Source organism: Micromys minutus (assembly GCF_963924665.1).
Source record: "Micromys minutus genome assembly, chromosome: 5".
NCBI classification, from domain to species: Eukaryota; Metazoa; Chordata; class Mammalia; order Rodentia; family Muridae; genus Micromys; species Micromys minutus.
Window position 1 is genome coordinate 23,491,840 of NC_137974.1, and position 22,828 is coordinate 23,514,667.

General features: G+C 34.6%; 1 protein-coding gene across 6 annotated transcripts in view; it reads right to left on the reverse strand.

Annotated features, from left to right (window-relative positions):
• DACH1 (dachshund family transcription factor 1) overlaps positions 1-22,828 on the reverse strand; it is a gene marked incomplete at both ends in the record, with an annotated part of 377,461 nt that overhangs the window by 40,889 nt on the left and 313,744 nt on the right. For 5 of the 6 annotated variants that reach the window (XM_080916938.1, XM_080916936.1, XM_080916937.1 and 2 more), the window contains 4 exons: positions 6,653-6,721; positions 7,172-7,315; positions 10,900-11,047; positions 18,861-19,012. In XM_080916938.1, the coding sequence (XP_080773064.1) occupies positions 6,653-6,721; positions 7,172-7,315; positions 10,900-11,047; positions 18,861-19,012 (513 nt within the window). Of the gene's footprint in view, positions 1-6,608; positions 6,722-7,171; positions 7,316-10,899; positions 11,048-18,860; positions 19,013-22,828 lie in introns of those variants that run through there. The other variant, XM_080916934.1, reaches the window with a different exon arrangement.

The following is a 22,828-nucleotide window of genomic DNA, read 5'->3' on the forward strand; positions in this document are numbered from 1 at the left end:
TGCATGCTATAATATTTGAAGCCATTAAAAATTTAATAAAGCATGTACTTTCAAGCTAAACATGGAAAACAAGCCTGGACTTCCTTCACACAGCAGGTTGAGACTGAACAACTCCAAGTTTGAATCAGCCTATGACATAATATGAACCTGAGTCAGCACACACACATACACACACATACATGAACACACACACACACACACTACACATAATACAGACACACAGTGCACATACACATATACAAACACATACACATGCACTTACACACATCTACATAATGTTTACATCATGACACTTTATAGCTGAAAACTATTAGCTAAATAGCAACCCTCCATTTTAAAGGAAAAGCAGGACATTATTTAACAAGCAGAATCTATAAGCACTCAGGGGATAAATAAAGTGATGTACCAAACAACTGGTACTCATTACAGTTCCGACTGACAAACTCATGCCGCAACCTTCAATACACCATTTTCCTTCATTAAGCCTCAGTACTCTACTTTGTACAACAAAGAGTTTTATTCTACCATAAACTTCTTTCCCAATACGAAGGCAATAACATCATGATAGAGTACTTGGCATAACATCAATGTTAAAATGTATTTGTTAAATAGATGAATAATTTAAAAGTCAGCATGCATCTTCAAATGTCTAGAAAGCAGAAAGAAGATATTTTTAAATAAAAAAGATTGTGAATCTGAAGGCAAGCCTTTTATGTGTTTTCATTGGAATAGTATTTGGTTTTCTGTGATCTGAGATCAGTCAAAAAGAGAATAAAAAGCCAAGTAGTTTTGATTATGGCTATTGGATGTAAATAAAAGAGATGTACTTTCAAGTGAAGTCAAGATTTTGTAAGCATAACTTGCAGGCAAAGTAAGATGTCAGATGAGCAACAGTTCATTTTTATATTGATTAAAACTCCGAAAGGCAAGATACTACATAAAATGAAAAGAAATTCTATAAGAGAAGTGAAAGTTTTAAAAATTTTAGAAAATTTCTGCATATATAGGGGAAATATTAGATACATGATTATACCACATTATGTTAGAATTTGTAAATAATATAATGTTCAATATGTAATTATTTTTTAGTAAGTGTAAAAAAAGTGTAAAGTTTATGAATGCAAATGAAATTAATTTTCTTCATAAGAGTTAGTATGGGGTGAATATAGTCCTACCTGAACACCCAGATATTCCACTTCTGGGCATATACCCCAGAGACACTCCAATATACAACAAAGATGCATGCACCACAATGTTCATAGCAGCCCTATTTATAATAGTCAGAAGCTGGAAAGAACCCAGATGTCCTTCAGTAGATGAATGGATACAAAAATTTTGGTATATATACACAATGGAGTACTACTCAGGTATAAGAAACAATGACTTTATGAAATTCCTAGGAAAATGGATGCATCTAGAGAATATCATCCTGAGTGAGGTAACCTAGTCACAAAAGAACAGGCATAATATGCAGTCACTGATAATTAAATACTAACCCCAAAAAGCTCTGAATACACAAGAAACAACTCACAGGCCATATGAAGCTCAAGAAAAACAAAGTCAAATCAGTGAAAGCCTCAGTCCTTCTTAGGAAAAAAAAAAATAAGTGTATAGCACCCTCTCAGAGTGTGGTACACCTGAACCTTAAATCATTAATAACCCAAGAGGTAAGAATATAGCCTTGTGGAAATTTTTGGTACTCAAAAATCATTATGTTTAATCTATACCCACCAAGAAAACTCTGTTTCCATGTTCTGTTCTGCTCTACATGTACTTTATGCTGATGGTAACTAGTAAGATTCCAATGCATGCTATCAAACCTCTATAAGAATTAAGTACTGACAAAATATATTCATATAGTATTATGCCAAAATGTTTTTAAAAATCTGTACATGTATCTCACTTTTTAAAATAAAGTTGTTAGAACAAATAGTGAGTATAGGATAGCAAAATATAACTCTAAAATAGAATATTCAATATAGGTGAAAAAAATTACAAAGTCCAAATCTCAGGTCAAAAACACAAAGAATAAGTACAAAGACAAAAAGAAATTGTTAGTTCAGCCATCAAATGAAAACACTTTTTTTTTTCTGTGAAAACTTATAAGGTGTCAAACCCCCCTTTCCTATCACTTCTTCCTACTGAACTCTGGAAAGTCATCCTTGAGGGATATTCATATACACAACAAATACCATTGGTTCTGTCTGCCAAAGCCTAATCTAATGCTTCAGAGGACAAGCAGTATGTTTTGCTACATGGCCAACATTCCACCAGACAGCAGGGCCACATGCCGGAACTAAACTGGATGGTAAAGGGTCAGCTCCAGCTTAAACATACTGAACATTGCAGAGCTGACAATGCCCAACTTGGTCCTGAAGAAATGCAGAAAGCTCCCAGCTCTAGCAGAAAGAGTTGGTTCTGAGCATCCAGTAAAAGATCCAGGAGCAGGATGGAAGAAAGGACAGAGAAGTACTCTTTGAGTTTTAAATCAAGACAATGAGGATGGATAAGTCTGCCCCAAAGGGTCTAAACTGTCTCTTGGGTGAGGAAAAAAATCAGTATGATTATTAGGAAAAGAAAAACAGTAATTATAATACATTAGGAATATAGAAAGGTAGGAGGTGCAACTGATCATTAGAATGACGGGATTCTGAAGAGGGAGGCCATCCTCAACTCTTTCTTATCGTGTAGTAAGGAGGAGAGAAATCTTTGACCAGGTCAAAGTACAGTGGTGAGCCAGATGTGTGCAATGAACTTTTAGATACCTTGAGGCAAGAAAACAGACAATCATATATTATAATATGATACACCTAAACATGTCTAAGTGGGTTTGAAATATTATATGAGCTTTCAATATATATGAAATATGGTATTTTATATATATATATATATATATATATATATATATATATATATATATATATACATAAATTAAGGATGTTATTTTCTAATGAGAGAGAATATTATCGACACAGGATTTAAATGAATAAAGCTACCAAGTTACAGGTTTATACACATGCAGTGTACATATATTTGAACATGAAGGTAGAGTAAACATTGGGACCATGTTTTTGATTACACATAAACAATATAGAAATTAAATATGTATATAAATTTTGTATATATGTTCAAATAATCTTATAAAACATAAAGTAGAATATATATTTCAAACTCTGACAAAATTAAAATACGATGCCTGTTAAAAGTCACAGCATGGATGGCCTAATTGCAATGTAAATCAGATCCTGAAACAAATTGCTTTTAAATATTTGGATATTCACTCTGTATTTAGAATTCCCAACCAAACTCATAAATTTTGAGTTACTTATGTACTATATCGGTAATGTGGAATTTTTCCCTCTGCACTGTAAGCAGATTTTCATCACTAGTCAAAAAAAAAAAAAAAAAAAAAAAGTTAAACGATTAATGATGTTATTCTTTAGGATTATTTCCCAAATTATTCTGTTTTCTTTTTTCTCATATTATAATATGGTAATGGCGATCATAAAATGCTTGTGAGACACTGTCTTGTCTAACTAGGTGCTTCGGCGACAGTAATTATCTTGCATATGAGCAGTTGTTAAGTACCCAACATCTAAATGGCTAACTCCAGTGCCAAGGGTGGCATTCTGTATGGCTGAAGTCTTAAAAATACATGAATAGTCTAAAAATGTCGAGTTATTTGTGTTGTGTTTTGTTTACCAATTCAGATGTGGCATTTCAGAATAGAGAATGATTTCTGTTACGGCTGTATTGAGATTATGAAGCCAGCTGAGCCGATCACAGCAGCTGGGCTTGGGGACTCTGGATGAGACAGTGAGTCAAGGAAGTTTGGTTTTGTTTCTTTGGTTGGTTGGTTGGCTGGTTGGTTTTTGTTTTGTTTTGTTTTGTTTTCTTTATATCATTTTTTAAAATTTTTATCTTGTGAATAAGCAGGTGCCCCACAGCTCCCAAATGCATAACGGAGACGAGTTCATAGTGAGAAATGAGTTTGTTCTCATCCTTAATTGCCTTTTCTTCCTTTCATTTAAACAGATTTCAACTTAATCTACTCAACTTTCTTTGTTTCCTCCAGTTCACAGTTAATTTTCTCCCTTTGTACATTATAAATGTGCTAAGTTGTAATTGATGGTAAAAACAAAACAAAACAAAAGACATTTAAAACAAAACAAAAAAAAGGAAGGAAAAAAATACACTTAATATTACTCAGTGGAGCTAGAGGAGGAAAATCTGGTTTTGGTTTTATTTTTAAAAGTTTTCAATAAGAAAACCACACTTGAAATAACTACTTTAAAAATATTCTGGTTGAAGTGTGGTGCTGTGTGCCTTAATACCAGCATTCAGGAGACAGACGCATTCAGATCTCTGTAAGTTCCAGGCCATCCTAGTCTAAAGGGGTGGAGACCAGAAGAAGGCGATGGAAGAGAAGAAGGAGAAAGAGGAGAGGGAAGAGCAAAAGGAGGAAGGGGTAAAAGGAGGAAAGAAGACAGAGGAGAAGAAGGAGAAAAGATAGAAGGAACTAATTAATAGGTATAAAATTTTCCATCTCATAAATTTTCTTTTTAAAGTCATAACTGGGAAAAATCATTAAGCAAAATCGTGAACATTACAAAGAAAATTATAAAAGTGGCATTTGAAAATAACAATTGAAAGAAATATAAATGGATAATTTTTCTATTTAAAAATAATGTTATAATCATTTCTATTTGAAATAAAATTACTATGAAAACATTTTGTTTTTCAAATCTTGAAGCAATCTAGTTATGTTTACTATTTTATTCTATTGATTTAATTCTTGGTAGAAAAAGAAAGAAAATAAAATAGTTTGGTTTTCCAAAATAAGTAAATCACAGCAATAAAAATTTGACATTTTTAATATTCAGCCTCATACAGCAAGACTTTAATTATATTAAAATGCAGATTTGAATACATGTAAACTTTAGAATTTAAAATGTTCCTATTTAGGGACAATTTCATTAATGACCCAAATCCTGTCACCTCTGCACTATGCTAGATATATGCTGAGATGTATAAGCAACATATTTGGTGTGATGTCAGTTTTTTTAGGGATATTTCACTAAAGAGCCTAGGCTGGTCTTACTGTTCCAATCCTTCTTCCTTACTCTCCAAAGGACTAGAAATCTCAGGCTTGTGGGACCTCATCCCAGTGCAGAAGGAAAAAATAAAAATTGAAAAAAAGATGTTGTTTCAATTCTTACAAAGAATAACAGTGAACATAGAGAGATGTGTGATCACTATAACTTTTGCCTGTGCTCAATGGAAGCTTACACACACACACACACACACACACACACACACACACACACACACACACTATGCCAAACTGGATTATCTGAAGTTTATTAGAGCATTTTCATGTTATCTAACTTAGTGTATGCATAACCCCTTGTGTGAGCACACTAGAACCGGTATTACCTTCACCTATATTGAGGATCTCATTCCTAATCATGAGAATTGGCTTTCTGGTAAGAGTAACTTTCTCTACTATCTATGTTCTTTTCACATGATCCTTAAGATATGCATAAATGTACTGAACTGTATCATTCTGTTAAAAACGAGCTAAACTTTTGCGTCTAGAACTTCATTAATCTTTACTCAATGGCATATTATTCAAGTCGTGCTAATTATTATGACATTAGGGAAGATCAATATTGGTTTAAAATATAACATTATATCTCCAGAAATATTTCTTCAAATTTTGGATTGCTATTTATTGTGTTGTATGATACGAAACAAAGGTGCTTCTTTTACAGGAAGCCAAGGCTGGGAGTGTTGGAGCTGAGTTAGTAATACAATAAGTATCAAATGATGCCCTAAAAGTGATTGAGCTTAAAATGAAAAACAAAAGCAGCTGGGAAGATTACAGCCATTAATCATTTTAGATTTCCCCTTGAAGAATCCTCTTCACTTGGAATGGAAAATAAATGCTCTCTTCCCTGTTTCTATACTCATTTTGTTCATGGATTTGTTCTCTTGGAATAGGTGTTAGAAAGTAAATGCTGCTTTCCGCTTTCATTCTTGCTCAATCCCAAAGGCTTCACAATACACCGCATCCAGCTCTCTGTGAGTTTAACACAACCACTTTAGTAACCTATAGATGATGTAGCACTGCAGACCTTCATTACTGAAGTGCATACTATTGTATACAGAACGTAGGCATATCTGCATAGGACCTATACAATAATTCTTGCTATTAGCATTTAGTTAATCTATTTTGTATGTATCCTGAAGTGATGGTCACAAAAAATGAGTAGACACATTTACATTTTAAAACTATTTCTATAGTATATAACTTTATGTAGAATGGAAGTTGTAAAGCCAGCCAGAATTAGATTGTGCTTCAAAGACCCAGTAAAAGACGTTTACAGGGTCCAAGATTAAATCATACATTGTTTAAAATTAATTATTCCTTTTTAATTGCATTATCTAAACAGAAATGACCTGTTAATTTAAAGAAAATCTATCAGCACAAAATGAATTCACTCACATAAACAAGCAAGATGAACTTGACCTTGTTTGAACTTGTTTTGATGTGGCCCAGATGGTAGGCTACATGCTTGAATAGCAGCCTAAAGCCGAGGAAAAACTCATATAGCCAGAGCTAGATTTATAGCCTTCTGCAAATTCCTACCTTGTATTGTCCTTTCAGCATCTGCTCTCCCGCCACTACGGTCAGCTTCTATCTCTGGGGTCAGGGAGTCTAAAAGCACAGAGGAAGAAGATATATTTCATTTGATTCCTGTTGTCTTAAAAAAAAAAAACCAAGAGCTACCTGTTTGTTTGATACGGGTTTAAAACCATGTAAATCTTTCTCATCTTTTCAACATTTGATAAAACGGTAATTATAAGACTTTTCAAAAGGTATAGGTAGATAAAGTAAAATTGTTTGAATAAAAGATTGGAGTAGGGGGTTCTTATATTAACCTTGTATCTTTTTTTTCCTGTAGAAATGAATTTTGTGAAGCAGAAACAATGCCCAGATTCAGATAATGAGATTAAATAACAAAATTATCAATTTTCCTATCAAATACAGCATTTGTTGTACAGCGCCCGAGACCTAGACATATACACTCTCACAAGCACGTGTCTACATTGCTCCCGCCGCTGATACAAATCAAAGTTGCTGATGCGAAAACCTGCGTGCTCTTACCGTTTAAGACCCGGAGACTGTCTGCTGTTGCTGCTTGTTTCAGTGTCTGCTCTGCTTGCTCCCGGCGCTTTGTCTCGAATTCCAGGGCTTCTTGCAGTTTTCTCTTTGCTTTCTTTTCCTTCTTTAGCCTCTTTTGGACGATGGCTGGAAAAAGAGACCTGCAGATTACTTTGCGGATTCCTTATGATGCTGATTAACAAACTGTCAATAATCCTGACCGTGCTCATTTCTCCTTATAGAACAGAGTCTGGCTGAAAAGAGGAAATCCCAAGTCCCAACTTCAACCTAAAGAATCCCAAAGAATAAGTTCATAAAAGCCAATTCTTTATTTAGGTCTTAAATGATTACAAGAATGACTTAGTTTTTCTATGAAGAAATAAAATTAACAGAGGGCGCCAAGTATTGCAAATTTGTGTGTCCATAGACACATGGAGCTTGTTAATGTAAAAGTTGTGGCTTTGTCTCTGCCTGAAATCAGTTCGCTGCAGAGCACACTCAGTGGTGCATATTTTTGTGTGCACACAATAGAGCACACACAATGGTGCATACTCTTGTATGTGGGTCCATTTTCTCAGGAAGCAGTACCTCTCCACAAATGCTGCTGGAAGAAACCAGAAATAAAAAAAAGTCCTAGGTTTCTAATAATTATTACTTCTGATTTTATAAAACATAGAATATTGCATGTATATGAGGAATAACGTACTTCTGTTATTAATATACTATATATAATATGTATAATATAGTAATTATAATATTATAATCAACACTATTAATTAATTTTTTCTAAGAATGATTACTTCCTGGGTAATACTATAACATATTTCAAGAAAACATGTTATAATTTTATTTTGTTACAAATCGCAATGGAAATAATGTTTTATTGATAGCATGGTTTTATATGAAAAAGTAGACTATGATTCTGAAGTTGATTATCATACATTTTCTCCCATGACATGATTAGAATACTGGTTTCTAATGATAACCAACAAGTAATAACAATATAAACAATCAAAATGTACATTCATAGACTGCTTTCACTCCGTCTACACCTATGGAGATGAACTCATGTAGAAATGGTGGCAAATGTAAGTCCTTTAAAATTATCTTTCTGGGTAATTGATAACCACTATGTATGTTTGAAAACAAGCTTTTAGGTATGAAGAGCAACTGTTCTGCTTCTTGCTGCCCATTGAAGGACAATGAATTTACTTGATTTCATACTTCATCAGCATGAAACCTAGGAAAGTATTCCAGCAAATATTCAGTTTCAGTTTCTCTTCCCACCTGTCTCATTTGTATCACCATAAGCTCTAGTTAACGGCAACCCATCAACCCCTTGAGCTCATTGGCTTTGGTATCACATAACTCAAATAAATTTACCCAATGGGCATTGACTACATTCTAATCTGTGAAGTAATTGGCACTGATTTCAAATTAATGCTAATTTTCTTTACTTCCTAATGAAATAATTTTCTTATTTCACCGTTCTTATACTTTTTTCCCAAATGTTATTATTTAATATTTATTCATGGAAAGCTATAATAGTTGTGAAACATGTTACAAATAGTGAAGATCATACAACATGCACTCACAGCACTAAACATTTACCACTCAATCCTTTATGATTCCATGAAATAAGATTGAACCAGTTGTCTGCAGGATAGTACACTTCATGTGTAGATCCATTTATAGTAGGTAAGTATGAATAATGATGATTTTATTTTCATGTTTTAATCTTTTTTTAAACACTCCAGATTTTATCCCCTTCCTGGTGCACCCTCTTACTGTTCCACTACCTGTACCTGCCCCTCTTTGTGTCTCAGTCTCCCATCCCCCCACACCACCAGACTGCCATTCCCTGGGGCCTCCAGCCTTTTAAGGGTTAGGTGCATCTTCTCTGACTGAACCCAGACACAGCAGTCGTCTGTGGTGTGTGTGTTAGGGGCCTCATATCAGTTGGTGTATGCTGCCTGGTTGGTGGTCCAATGTCTGAGAGATCTTGGGATTCAGATTAATTGAGACTGCTGGTCCTTCTCTTCCTCATCTTCTTCCATTTTTTTCTTAATTCAACCACAGGCGTCAGCATCTTCTGTCCTTTAGTTGGGTGCAAATATCTGCATCTGACTCTTTCAGCTGCTCCTTGGTTCTTTTGGAGGGCAGTCATGATAGGTCCCCTATTTTGAGCACTCTATAGTCTCAGTAATAGTGTCAAGCCTTGGGACCTCCCCTTGAGCTGGATCTCACTTTGGACCTGTTTCTGTACCTCCTTGTCCTCAGGCTTTTCTCCATTTTTTAACCCTACAGTTGACTGTGGAATGGCAACTCCATCTCTTACTTGAGGCCCCTGTGTCTTTCTGCTGGAGGTGAACTCTGTTAGTTCCTTCTTCCTGCCATAGGGCCTTTCCTCTGAGGTCTCTTCCTTTGAGTTCGAAGAGTTTCGTTCCTCCCAGTTCACCCACTTACTGTGGGAAGTTAATTAAATGGGAGGAGATTCAAGGTGTGGTCTATGGATGTTTTGCCCTCTAGTGGTTAAAGGAATAAAACTGAAGGCAAAACCTGGTCTTACTAGACTTTCTAGTCACCAAAGGTTATTTTAGCAAACCTATGGCCTACCATTTAGTCTTACATGAATCTTCTTCAGACTAGAAAAAATTAGAAATATGGCTATCTCATGAAAAAATGCTTCTACAGATGCAACTCGGTACTCAAGCTTCCTTATTCACTTTATACATATCTATTATCAAAATTTTCTATGCTTGAATTATTTTAGTCTTTAAAATATATATATTCATATTATTTTATACCATGTTATATGCTGAATGAGTGTTATGTATGATAATGTGTCTGAAATGGTGAATTCAGAAACCTACTAACATTTGACTCCTAATATCTAATGAAACAGCCATGAAAATTGTAAAATGGAAACATTGTTCTTTATATAACCACCTCAAACTTGAAGGGAGGACAGTGGAAGAATTTATACTGAATACTTATAAAATTAAAGAAAGGGAAATCACCCTTTTCTGTAGGTCTTGTAAAGACGTGTAGCTGAACGGAAGGAGAGATTGGTTGTCATCTTCAAATCCATGTACAAAATAAATATGCAAATATGAATGACTTTCAAAATTGTTTGTCAATGACCAGTACAATACTTTAAAAGAAACAATTTTCAGATCAATAATGCCATTATTTTTATCCAGTAAGAATTCCTTTTGGTCTGTACTCTATGTCCTTGACCTCGTTGAATGAAAATGAAGTATCAGAAGGAAAATTATACAAACACTTAGCTTCAGTCATTTGCTCAGATAGTCATCAAGCTTCCATTTCGGTTGATAAATATCATGCCAAACCTGCTTTGCTTGGATAATCAGTCTTTTCTAGTTTACTTTTACGACTTTAACTCCTGAGGTGAGCCATTCTGAGTGAACACAACATTCTTCATCAGACACCCCATCTTATCAAAGCTCATTCTTATCTTAAAGAATATGAATTCATTACCCTCTATAAGCAATGAAAACTATAGGATAGACATACCCAGTCTCCCGAAGTACAAAACAGAAGAGAGTGCGGACTTCGAGTAACCATAAATAGGATTTACTCAGGAATCAATTGCTACCCTATGTTCAGTTACAGGCAATGTAGCAAAAATTAAAGAACTAAACACAGCAATGTTATTAAGTTGGATATTTCATTTAAACTATTAGACCTCTGTGGAGCTTCACAGATACCTCTGTTCTTTTGTTCCATGGCCAGCTGCTTCTCAAGGGTTTCCCTTAGTTCTCTTTCTCTTAAAAAATCCATCTTCAGCTCTGTTTTTTCCAGTTGAACTTGTTTTTCTTGAGCTCTGGCGTTATCTATGGCAACTTTCAAGAGGCCCTGTACAAAAAAAAAAGGCATTCGGCATGAGGATATTTTGGTATAAAACCCATTTTGTTAATTACATAGATGTATTTAATTCCTGCAAGTGTATCCATGATGTACACATGCATGAATAGGACAACTAAAACACAAAACTTCTGAATCTACTTAAATTTAAAAAAATGTAGTGTCATACAAAAGCATCCTATAAAATACAAATGGACAAAAGGCATGGACAACATTTCTACAGAAGCCATCCAACATGGTCTAAGTGAGCACAGTCTGGTGGGCTGACAGTGTCTTCAAAAATCAGTCATTCATTTTCAGCATACATCCTGTAAAGCTGTCAATAATGTGTTCCTCAGTGACACCACTTGTGTGTGCTGTAGGGAGCTTTCTCTTTCCCTCTAGATCTTCCCATGGTGCACACCCTCATTTTACTCTCTCTTTGCTCACAGCCACAATTCAGAATAGGACTTCTCTGATTATCTGACCAGAAGCAGCATTTCTTAACCATTATAATCAAGCATATTTGATACTCTTGTTACTATTTAGCACTCTGTCTCCAATAACCCAAACCATGCCCATAATTTAAAACTATTAAAATATTCACAAATTAAAAGGATCACTTTGTTATATTTTTGAGACGTGTAATATTTTTAAAGCATCTTGAATAAAAGATTAAACATCAGTCATCTTTATGAAGTCCTTCAATATATAGTAATAATGTGAGAATTACATTTAGAAGCTATTTTCCAGACAAGTAACTAAAAAAGAATTTAGTGAAAAAAAAAAAAAAAAAAAACAACCTTACTTAGCCTTACAACTGATTGTAGGGTTATGTACTTTTCTGATGTAAAATTTCTTAAAATTTAGCAGTTTCTTCATATTTTAAACATAAAACATGAGGATATAGTCTACTTATGAAAAAAATCCTGCGCAATTTGTCAGAGGAGTTATTTAGGTCCAAAGTTATTACTGAAAATTGCAGTTAAAAATTCAATCACCATGAATTCAGCAATGCAAAATGCTATATTTGGAGTATAAAGTATTCGGTCATGGTCTGTGAATGTGCCATTCTGAAATTTGCCACTGAAATTACACAGGAGGTGGAATTTAATGCCATTGCTAGACATTCTCAGTGTGAAAACTTTGAACCAAGAATTCCAACTTGAGCTTGACTTGAACCACAATAGGGAGATGGTCTGTCTCCAGCAGAACAGCTCACCTCTTAATATGCTCATAAGCCATTATATATATATATATTGGGGGGGGAGTGTGGTGTGTGTCTAAAATTATTGTGTGCTATGCTAAACCTAAAGTTTTCTGGCTTAATTCTTGTATAGAAAACAAGCACAAGGCAAGAGAAGAATTTCTATGTGCCATCTCTTCCACCCCCACCCTCTAGTTGCTTAATAATAAAACACAGCTTCTAAGGAAGCTGACATCTTAACTGAATTCAGTAACATTCCTGTATATGTTTCTTCTGCACCAGGAACAAACAATTAGTAACAAATGAAAGAGATCATTACATCAAGTGCCCTTTTAGATCACCCCAATTAAAACTTTAGTTTAGCTGTATTTTAATTCTAAGATACCAAATTCTAATTTTCTGCTCTGATTGCTCTTGTTGACTTATCTTTGAAAGATGCACTCTCTCTGCAATGTCTAGAGATTATTTAGCAAGATGCCAATGTTGGCACCACTTAATGTGTTGATTGGTTGTATTATCAGTAGCTGTTTAAAATAAATTACTATTAAACTATTATTGTCTTTGGGTGACAAGCCACAATATTTTGGTGTTCTTCAATATGAAATAATCGTTGCAAATAAACATGTTGAATAATGTTAAGCTCTTATCTGTGTGATTTTACTAGTATCACTTTGTAAAAGGTGAAGTCGCTGGGAGCATTCACATTTACGTTATCCGTTTGTTACAGATTTTGGTAGCTGTAGCCAATGGTGGTGTATTACCTGTTTTTGCTGATTGTGTCTGGAAAATCATTAGCATTTAGCATCTTATGCTTTATAGAGAGCATGTTTAAGCTATTGTACAGTTAAAATTAAAGCACGTCGGCAGAAGTCCAGTGAAAACTCAAGTCTGCAGTAGGACCAGACTGACCCATATGCCAAGGAAAGGTATTGCCAGCAGTACGTCTGGCAATAACAATGTAAATGCAGAATACCAATATAAGTTCATGGTAACCAGAAGCTAGAAAAAAGCAACAGCCCTCACAACATCTACAAGTTCTTAAGACACCATTTACCTATCAGTCACAACACTCTGAGATTTGTGTAAATTTTGTTGTGTTCCCAGGGAGGTAGTGTGCAAAACATCACAGTAATCATGAGGTATTGTGTGGAAGAACTATATTTGTACAGAGCCATCACATTTTATATTTCTGTTAAGAGGGGAAGGTTAAGCATAATTTGTTTTCTCTGAAGGGTCTTTATATTTTCATAGCACTGCAGTTGGGAAATGGCTCTAAGGAAATGGAGCTGAGGTTTATTCTGAGGCACAGCAATAGTAAAAGACAATCATTGATTTATATTCACATCAAGCTTGATGTTTGTAATCGTACACAAATTATTATCATTTAAATTTTTTCTTTCCTTTCTTTTTCTCCGCCCAACCCCGAGGACAAACCTCCTCATAAAATTACAGAGGCAGGCAGGCCACTTTGCAATGCGTCTCACAATGTTGCTCCAGTATCTCCAATTCAGACAGTGTATGACAAGACACCAAGATGGGCTCATATGAAAACCAAGTCCTAGACATACCATTTCTATTCATAAGTCAAAGGTTCCTTATTTTACTTTTGTGTTTTATTTGAATTTATTTTCCAAAGTTACATAACAAAGTTTCTGCCAAATGATGTATGTGCCATAGAGAAAATGAGTAAAATACCCAGCTGAGGAAGAGTAGATGCAATTCTTTTGCCCACAAAACCTTTAAACTAAAAAAAGAAAGGTCCAGAGGGCTAAGAGATTCACCCAAGACCTTAGTAGACTAAGGTTTTAGGTCAGAACTTCAGCTGTATGATTACAGAAATGTCTCCCTTGAAAACCAGACTTTCGACACACAGAAAGAAAAACATGATAGAACAAGCCAATAAACTATGACAGACATATTATTCAAACTTTTCTTGGTCTAACATTACAGTTACCCAACGTTGATCAATGACATACTTCCTGTGAAACATCTCTTCTGTCTATAAGTCCACCTCGTGAGTCATATATGTTTATAGTAGGCCAGCCAGGGCCCTGAAATCACTGTTACCATTTCTGTCACAATAAGTGCATGCATAGGCCCAGCCATATCCAGAGATTAAGGAGAGTCACTGTAGAATAGAACTGGGTATGGTGAGGTGGCAGACTGGTTATGGGGACTAGTAGTTAAGTGTGATGCTCTGAGTTCATTTTTCAGGAACATGCATGGTAGAAAGAAAGAACCAAATGTAAGGTCCTTACTGAACTCCAGGTGTTCACCATGACAACTCCATCCTTAATTACAACTACATGTACAAATAAATACATCAATATCTTAAAGTGTATAGAATATGCTTTATATGCTGTCAATAATATTTATCAAATAAATGATATAGTCCAGGATTTGTACTATCATTTTTAGACCATCACATTTAGCTCTGTTTAGAATCCTCGGTATATTTTGTTCTTTTTTTTTTTTTTTTTTTTTACTTCAGTCATTCCCAAAATTGTATGGGAACAGAAGGGGAAAAAAATCACAGCACATGATCATAAAGGCTGTAATACCAATATATGCAACTTTAACCAGTCAAGCTTTCATATAGTGTTATTTTCTAGATAGCTGTAGATATATTTTATATGAATATGACAAATAAACAACTCTTCATTTATTTCACAGTACATAAAAGGCAAAGTAAAACAATTTGTGTGATATTGTGATACAGGTTTGGAGACGGGTAGTGAGGGGGTTTCAGTCTTGATACTTAGCTCTCTTTCCTTGTATTTCTTTTCACACTCATTCACTCTCACTTCTCAAACACCATAATTGTGTTGTATTTAATTATTAAACCAGAGTCAGTATATTTGGGACTGTCCTTTTTTCCTTCTACCATCTCTTTTAGGATTAACATTGGTTAATTTCTGATTTAGTTGCATTGTTTTTGGTGACACTGAAATATTGAACATGGGGCCTTAAGCATGCTATGTAAGCCAGTCTACCACTAACCGATGCCATTGTCTTAATTTCTCTCTGCACACAAACCACAATGAACCCACTTTCTTTCTACATATTTTATTATAAGCATCTTTAAAAATTGCTTTATCAATACTTAAATTTCAACTTTTTCTCATTTATCTGCTCTTAAACTCTAGTATTTATAAGTCAGAAGTGCCTTTACCCACTGACTTGCCTCACCAGCTTCTTCTAAGTTCCAAGACTTAATGTTTGTGTGATGTAAGTTCAAAGTAATGTAACCAGTGAATAGAGCCCTAGTTTAAATGTACTCTATTTTCAGCCAATATTTGAAAGTGTCACATTCAAGTAGTTGGTCCTAAAGCATTTCTTCACATTAAAGTGCCCAATAATCTATTCAAGGACATCATTGAAGGAGAAGTCTGTAGTGAAATATATAAATAGAAGGAAATTGTATTCCTTCCTGAACATTAATTATTGTTATTCATTTGTTATTCATTCTCACTTTTACTTTGTAAAACACTCAAGGCATATAAATCAAATGCTATAACTCTTCTAGGCCCTACATACTTAAAGCATTAATAAAATTATTTTTAAAGTGAGTGTTCAATTTTTACATGTAAGTACATTTCTCATAAGTCTTACTTCTAAAGCCAAAATGATAAAAATAATGTTGTGGAAGAGACATCTGTAGCAATCACCATGATTTAATCATTAAAATTTGTTAACTAATATTATATTGTGAAATCATTTTAATCGAAAACAATGATGCTGTAAACAATATTTGGAAGAAATTTGGGAAATTACACTTAATAGCAACAAGGAGTTTTCCAGCTAAGCATAGAGCTTTAAACTGACTATATGTGTGTGTGACAGTTTCAATACAGAAAGCAGTGAACTCAATTACACATACTTGAAACTGAAGACAAAATTGAGCTGGGCAGATTGTAATTACCCAAATTAAAATTTAGACAGCAAACACATTCATATTCTGTGCCTAATAAGCCTGGGTCATGATGGTTTAAGCATTTTCTATGACACCTCAAATAATGCCATTTCTCAATAATTGTGCCAATAAGAGTTAGCATCTTTATTATTTACAAACCTACACAAAATCATAAAATAATCAGTATATATATGATTATCAGTATGTACATGTATTTGTTTATCTGTGTTTGAAACTCAGTGATTTTTTCAGTTTTACTTTATATACACATATGTGCATGAATGTGTACATGAATATTAACTATTCATAGGTATGTAACACCTATGTCTATACAGACATGTATAATGTATAAGGCTGATATAAATATATATCATTTTTAATTAAGGATTTTTATATTGATGATCTAGCTTTAATAGACCCAGATCTCAATCAATAAAACCAGAAAATAATGCTTTATCTTATTTTGCTTATCATCCTACAGGTAATTTTTCTAAACTGCATCCTTGGGGCATAAGTTTGAAAAAGAGAGCAGGTTTAGAATACTTAAATAAATAGATAATTTGCCTAAAATATGCACATCTGAGTTTTTATTTCATTGTAAAATAAATACTTAGAAGTTATGGGAATAATGTCCCTGGTCTAAGTATTTCTCGCACACTGGTGGATGAATACTTCTTGGCTATCAGTATTTGACTTCTGAGAATGTCAGCACAGACCCCAGGCCTAGTGTGCCACCATCCCTCAGATGAGTAAATACTTTCTAAAAAAAAACTAGTTTTCGTTGGTGCTGAAATTCAAGTCAAGTCATCATTAGTCTGATTAAAGTGTTCTAATATAGACTAAGATAGCTTAATATGGAGTTATGCACAGAATACAATAAACCGTTCTCTACTTTTCTTAATTCATGAGTTCCTTGAGAATTTTGTATCTGTTTAAATCATAAACACTCCAACCCTCCCTTCTCCCAAATCTACCCCCTTATATGCACACCCAACTCTGTCTTTCCTCTTTCTGTGTCCTTTTGTCTCTCTCTGTCTGTCAGTCTGTATGTCTGTCTCCCTGTCTCTGACCGTTTCTCTCTCACTATCTCATTCACTCTCCTTCTCTCTTGTTCTCTTGAGGTCTCTCTCACTCTGTCTTTCTGTATCTCTCTGTCTCTGTCTCTCGGTCTTTTATTAAATTATTTCATTTATTTCTGTTCCAAAAGTTGTCAACGATTCCTTTCCCCTCTTCTTCATTCCCCTCCCCCTCCCCTTTGCTTTTGAGAGGGTGCTTCCCCAACCACATGCTCACTCAACCACCACCACTTCACCCTTGCCAGCATCCAGGTTCCCTGGGTCATAAGGCTTCTGCTCTTTGATTAGATTTTTGTCTGCCTTGAGCTTGGATAGGTACATGTAAATTGTTTAATCTGTTGTGAATGTATATCTGCAATTTTCCTACTGTGTCCTCAAAACACTGTTTTTTTGAGTCACCAGCTTCCCCTGGCTCTTAAATCTGTTCCCTCCTCTTCCCCAAGGAACTCTGAGACAGAAGGAAGGGGTATGATACCTGTATTACATGGAAGGCTGATTGTTTGATAGACTCTTAATCTGCAGTCTGAGCAGTGGAGCTAGCCTCCTTCTTCTCAGAAAGAATTTTTCTTAACAAGAGATAAATGTATTCTGACCTTTACTTGTAATGTGGGTAAAGTTTTAGGGAAAACGTCTTTTGTTTACTTAGGATATAATCACTCATTTGGCCATGATAGAAAGGAAACTGGACTGATGACTATTTTTCAATTACCAAAATATAAAAAAACTTAATGTTGAATACAGTTCTAGCAATTCTAATTACATTCATATTAAAAATGCCATATTAATAGATGAGAAGATGTTACATTAAAGGCCTTCTGTTATGTCCTTGGAGAGGTAAATAAAATTAATTACATTTCTACTGGGGCAAAGTTTAATATGGTAGGAAATGTGTTTAAGAAAATATAACTGAGGAAAGTGTGCTGGGCTAACAGCATCTGTATCTTGTGTCTCCTTCCAGCTCCTCCTAAGATGGAGAAATAAGGAGAAAGCCCCATCTGGGGCCCACATGATTGCTTCATGCGTGGCAAGAAAACTATGCTTTCTTCTATCCCAAACACGTTTATTATCTTGGCTCCCTGCACTATGTTATTGTTAACTCTAAGTATTTTTGATTCATAATGTACTGTACGTAAAATATACATCCTGAGGGCCACATAGGAAATCCGTAGAAACATTTCTATGGCTTTTTGAAGTCTATTCTTTGAAGAGTCCTTACTAACTGAAACAAACTTATTTATGAAAAGAAGTGATTATTTAGGGATCTTCTGTGTTAGACATATTTAAAAAGACTAAACATATCATTTCCTTGCTGGCAGGCCAGAAGTTTAAAAATATCTAAATATTTACTTGAACTTGCATGCTGTCATTTGGTAAGTCAGACAAATTTATATACTGAAATTGGACCCATTATTTGGCAATAAAGAGAAAGTTTGTGGGGAAATGCATTTCATAAATGCTCACATCAGTTTTTCCTACCTTTATTGTGGCACAGTATAAGGTATCCATTGAGTATTTCTATAAGAATTTGGTTAGTGTAATCAGTTAAAATTTAATTTTGTGAGAAAATGTTTAATACCATCGCAAGATAATCTCAAGATAACTATTTGAAATCATACTGAAGAGACCTACCTGTATGTTAGTGAGAAGGGTCTCTATGGAAGACAGGCCATCGGGGAACAGAAAGGGAGATGGGAAGCCAGGAGGTAATGGTTGTCCGTGCCCAGTTAGAGAAAGTTTGTCGATGCTGTCTCTTGCGGTTGGTGTAGAAAGTGGGGTCTCATCTGTATGTGATTGAAACAAAAATATAGAACAAGTTACGCTTGTCTGTTTTTATTAGACCTCAGTAATGGCTTCCCTAGTGGTTTCCAGAACATTTATTGCAAATTGGTTCCTGCTATCAGGAGAAAATGCTTTCTGCTGAATTTTCTTTAATGAAAAAGCTGTGGAGATACAACAAGATAACATTAATGAGTAACTTTATAAGCCTTTTAAATGCAGTCTCTAATGAGACTGAGTTTACAGTGCCATAGAATCTTTTTAAAACAAATATTATCTCATATATAGTTGTGATAATATATTCAGGCTGACTTTATGGGCACCTTCCCAATTATCTCATTTTAGTTTGTTCTGTTTGGATTGACAATAGAGTATTTCTAAAGCTTTATATAAGAGAAATGTTTTGTCTGTCAGAATGTTTCTCTCTCTCTATTAACCCTTCCTTTATATTGATGGTTCACCCAAATATAGTCTTAATAAGCTTAATGAAGAATCGACAAGTGAAACCTCCTTTTACTTTTATTTCTCTCCTGTCTTCACCATTTTTAAAAAGATATCTAAACAGGAAGGCTGCAATCCAAAAATACCATTTCTAAGTTACAATTAAATAATCACTTTCATTATCTAAATATATACATTTGAAAACTTAAACATCTAGAGCTTTTTGCACATAAAAGTATACTCAAAGAAAAAAATATAAAATGTAATTTTCAGCACAGCATAATGGAAATCTTATTCACTTTCTCAGATAAGTTCTCATTTATTTCGCTGGCTCTATATTCTTCAACATTTAGGCAGTATAACGTCCAAACACAAGTACTCTTTCCTTTTAGTTTAGTGCATTTTTATTTTATTCTTTATTATTTGACTTAAAAACTTTCAAAGGAAAAGGAAACAATTGGTGGCTTCATCCCCACAGAAGTTCACTCAGGGTAGTATTCACTATCTTATAATATGTTCCTATTTCACACCATAAAAGTAACCAGCACGGTATACTTGCATACTCCTGATACTTTCTCTCAATTCTACAAATGGCTAAGTATTTCAGCATACTCGAGTATTGCTTATAGTTTGATTTCACTGTTTTCATTAATTCGTTGACTTTATGCTAAAATACTCTATCACAGAACACGTTTCTCCAAACCTCGCTCTCTCTAGGGTACAGATATTACAGAAGGTACCAAACCTGACTCTCTTCACTAATGTTAGAACATGGTAAATCATATCCCTCACTGTTTCAGAACTTTAGTCAATGAACCAAATAAGAAGGCTGGGGACCAGTGTATGAGATAGAATATGTCCTATTGACTATGTCCCAACTACAATCATTAACTCTTCTGCAATTTCTCCTTCCACTGCCTTTGTTAACTCACTGACAGAAGGTCTCAACCAGCATGTAGGTGAAGCAGAAACAATGAGAACCTAAGCTTGAACTCAGGATGCTTTATTGCATTAGAACTTTCACCAAGGGTAGAGACAGGCTTCAGGGCTTGAGTATTCCTGCCCCATGGCTAATATCTCTAAGGTAATTTTGGGCACCATTTACCTTGCTGTCATAAATTACTTTTCTGGACCAAGGCTGCTAGTGTCTTCTCATAATGGTTCTGGAAAGGCACTTATTAAACATCCATGTGCCTGTGTCATTGTTTAAGAAAGGAGAGCAATATTTTTTGATCACTTTCACCTTAGCTGTCACATGGTAAAGAAAATGTGCCTTAATAGATCATGGAGATAATAATTGCTTGTCTATTGAAGAAAGGAAGAGAGTCTGATGACCACCTGAGGAAATTTTTAAATTAGCATCTACGACTTTATGATTTTGATAGACTGTGCAAAACTGCGAACCAAATTTATTCATGTGCACATTTTTCATATCTTCTATTACCCATAATTATTTGCTTTACTTTCAGTGCATTTATCCTTGACTATGCCTAGCGGTTGAGAACCAAATTATTAAACCAGCACCATACCTATATCCTTGTGCTGTTGATTACTGAAACAATGTACCTGGCGGAAGAGAAAGGTCCAGAGCAAAAACATTATGACGCTCTATAGAGTGACTGATTCCAGGAGATAAATGAGTAATTCTTAGAGCTGGTAAAGCACTTTAACTTAGATACTGCTCATCTCAGTCAATGATTAAGACTTTTGCATATATGTATGAGCACATGTGTACATACATATTATTTTTGCAAACTCACCTAGTCTCACATATGAGAATAGATTATCATTTTCTATAAATTTGGGACCAAACAACTTAAAATGGAAAAGGTAATTAAAGAAAGTTCAATATGTACTCTTTTTTGTTTGTTTGTTTTAGAGAAAAAATAAATCAAATTACTTAGAGATCAAATAAACTGAAATATCTTCATTTGGGCATTAGGATGCTATTATCTCTCACTTTATGGGAAATGACATTATAGATGCCACTTGCACTTGCATGGATTGTCAATTTAAGGGCTTCTCTCTCTCTCTCTCTCTCTCTCTCTCTCTCTCTCTCTCTCTCTCTCTCTCTCTCTCTCTCTCTCTCTCTTTCTCTCTCTCCCTCTCTGATGACTGAAATATTCTATTAAGATTGTAGCAAAAATTTGAGGCCAGAGAATGTTGGTGGTCTGAGCACCACATCTATTAACTTCAAAGTGCAAAGGAAGAAGAACACATATTTATAGAGCTGATTGACACTTGATGTACCTGCCAGTAGTGTTAGAGATTGTGTGTGCATGGCAATTGGCCAGCCAGGTTTTGTGATTTGGAGATTATTGTGCTCTTTATCAACTGGATTTGGGATGTGATTATAAATGAACAGAAATTTCAAAAGTTGTGTTGAAATTTCAAAAGGAATTCCCTTTTACTCCTGCTGTGGTTTCAATGTTGATCATCAAAGCATGTGTAAATATTTGTTATGTTATTCTATCTGGAAAAGTTTTCTTCCCCACAGAATGATCTCACAATCTTAAGATGAGATTTTGTTTTTCTTCTGTAAAATGAGATCTCAGTCTGTGGCATGTAACCTCTAGAGAAAAGGGCAAATAAAATGTGAAAAATTAGTAACACATACACACTATAAAGGAGGTGATGTTTCCAAAGGAAGATACTAAAAAATACTGAGGTAAGAGTTAAATGATTCCGATACTCAACACGTGCTAGATGAAACTAGCATGTTAGTTACCTATTAGGTAGTTATATTTAAATTCTAAAGAGAAATTATTAACTTCTAAGCATTGTTGGGAAATGGAAAGGCACATGCTACAGTTCAACAAGTAACTTTATTTTAATGCCCAGAAAAAATGTGTGATTGAAATCTGAATAATTGCATGATAAATATGCTGGCAATTTTATCATTATTTAATCAGGATAATAGAAATTGAAAGTAGAAATGGAAAAGAAACATTTCAATTATATCATAAAGGACGAAAACATTGGATTTGAGTTTTCCTTATCACCTGATTCTACGTGAACTTTAAGTCATTTCTTCCTGAGAGACCGTCAGGAAGATTGATGTGTCCCAAAGACAAGCCTTTTTCCTCTTTAATCTTATCACACATAACAATTTCGCAGGATATCCTAAGGAACAAGGTTGTTTAAAAAAAATAATGGGCCTCCACTTTTAAAATGTTTTCTTTCCTGTTAATAAAACCTAACTCAGCTGTTATTTTCATAACCAGGCCCTTTGGGGTTAAATTACATACGCTCTGTGTGTGTGATGGGGCAGGTGTGTGTGTGTGTGTGTGTGTGTGTGTGCGTGTATGTGTGTGTGTGTGCTGATCTGAAGTGCTTTCAGTATTACTGTTATTAAACTGCCATTCTAAGTTAAAGAAAGC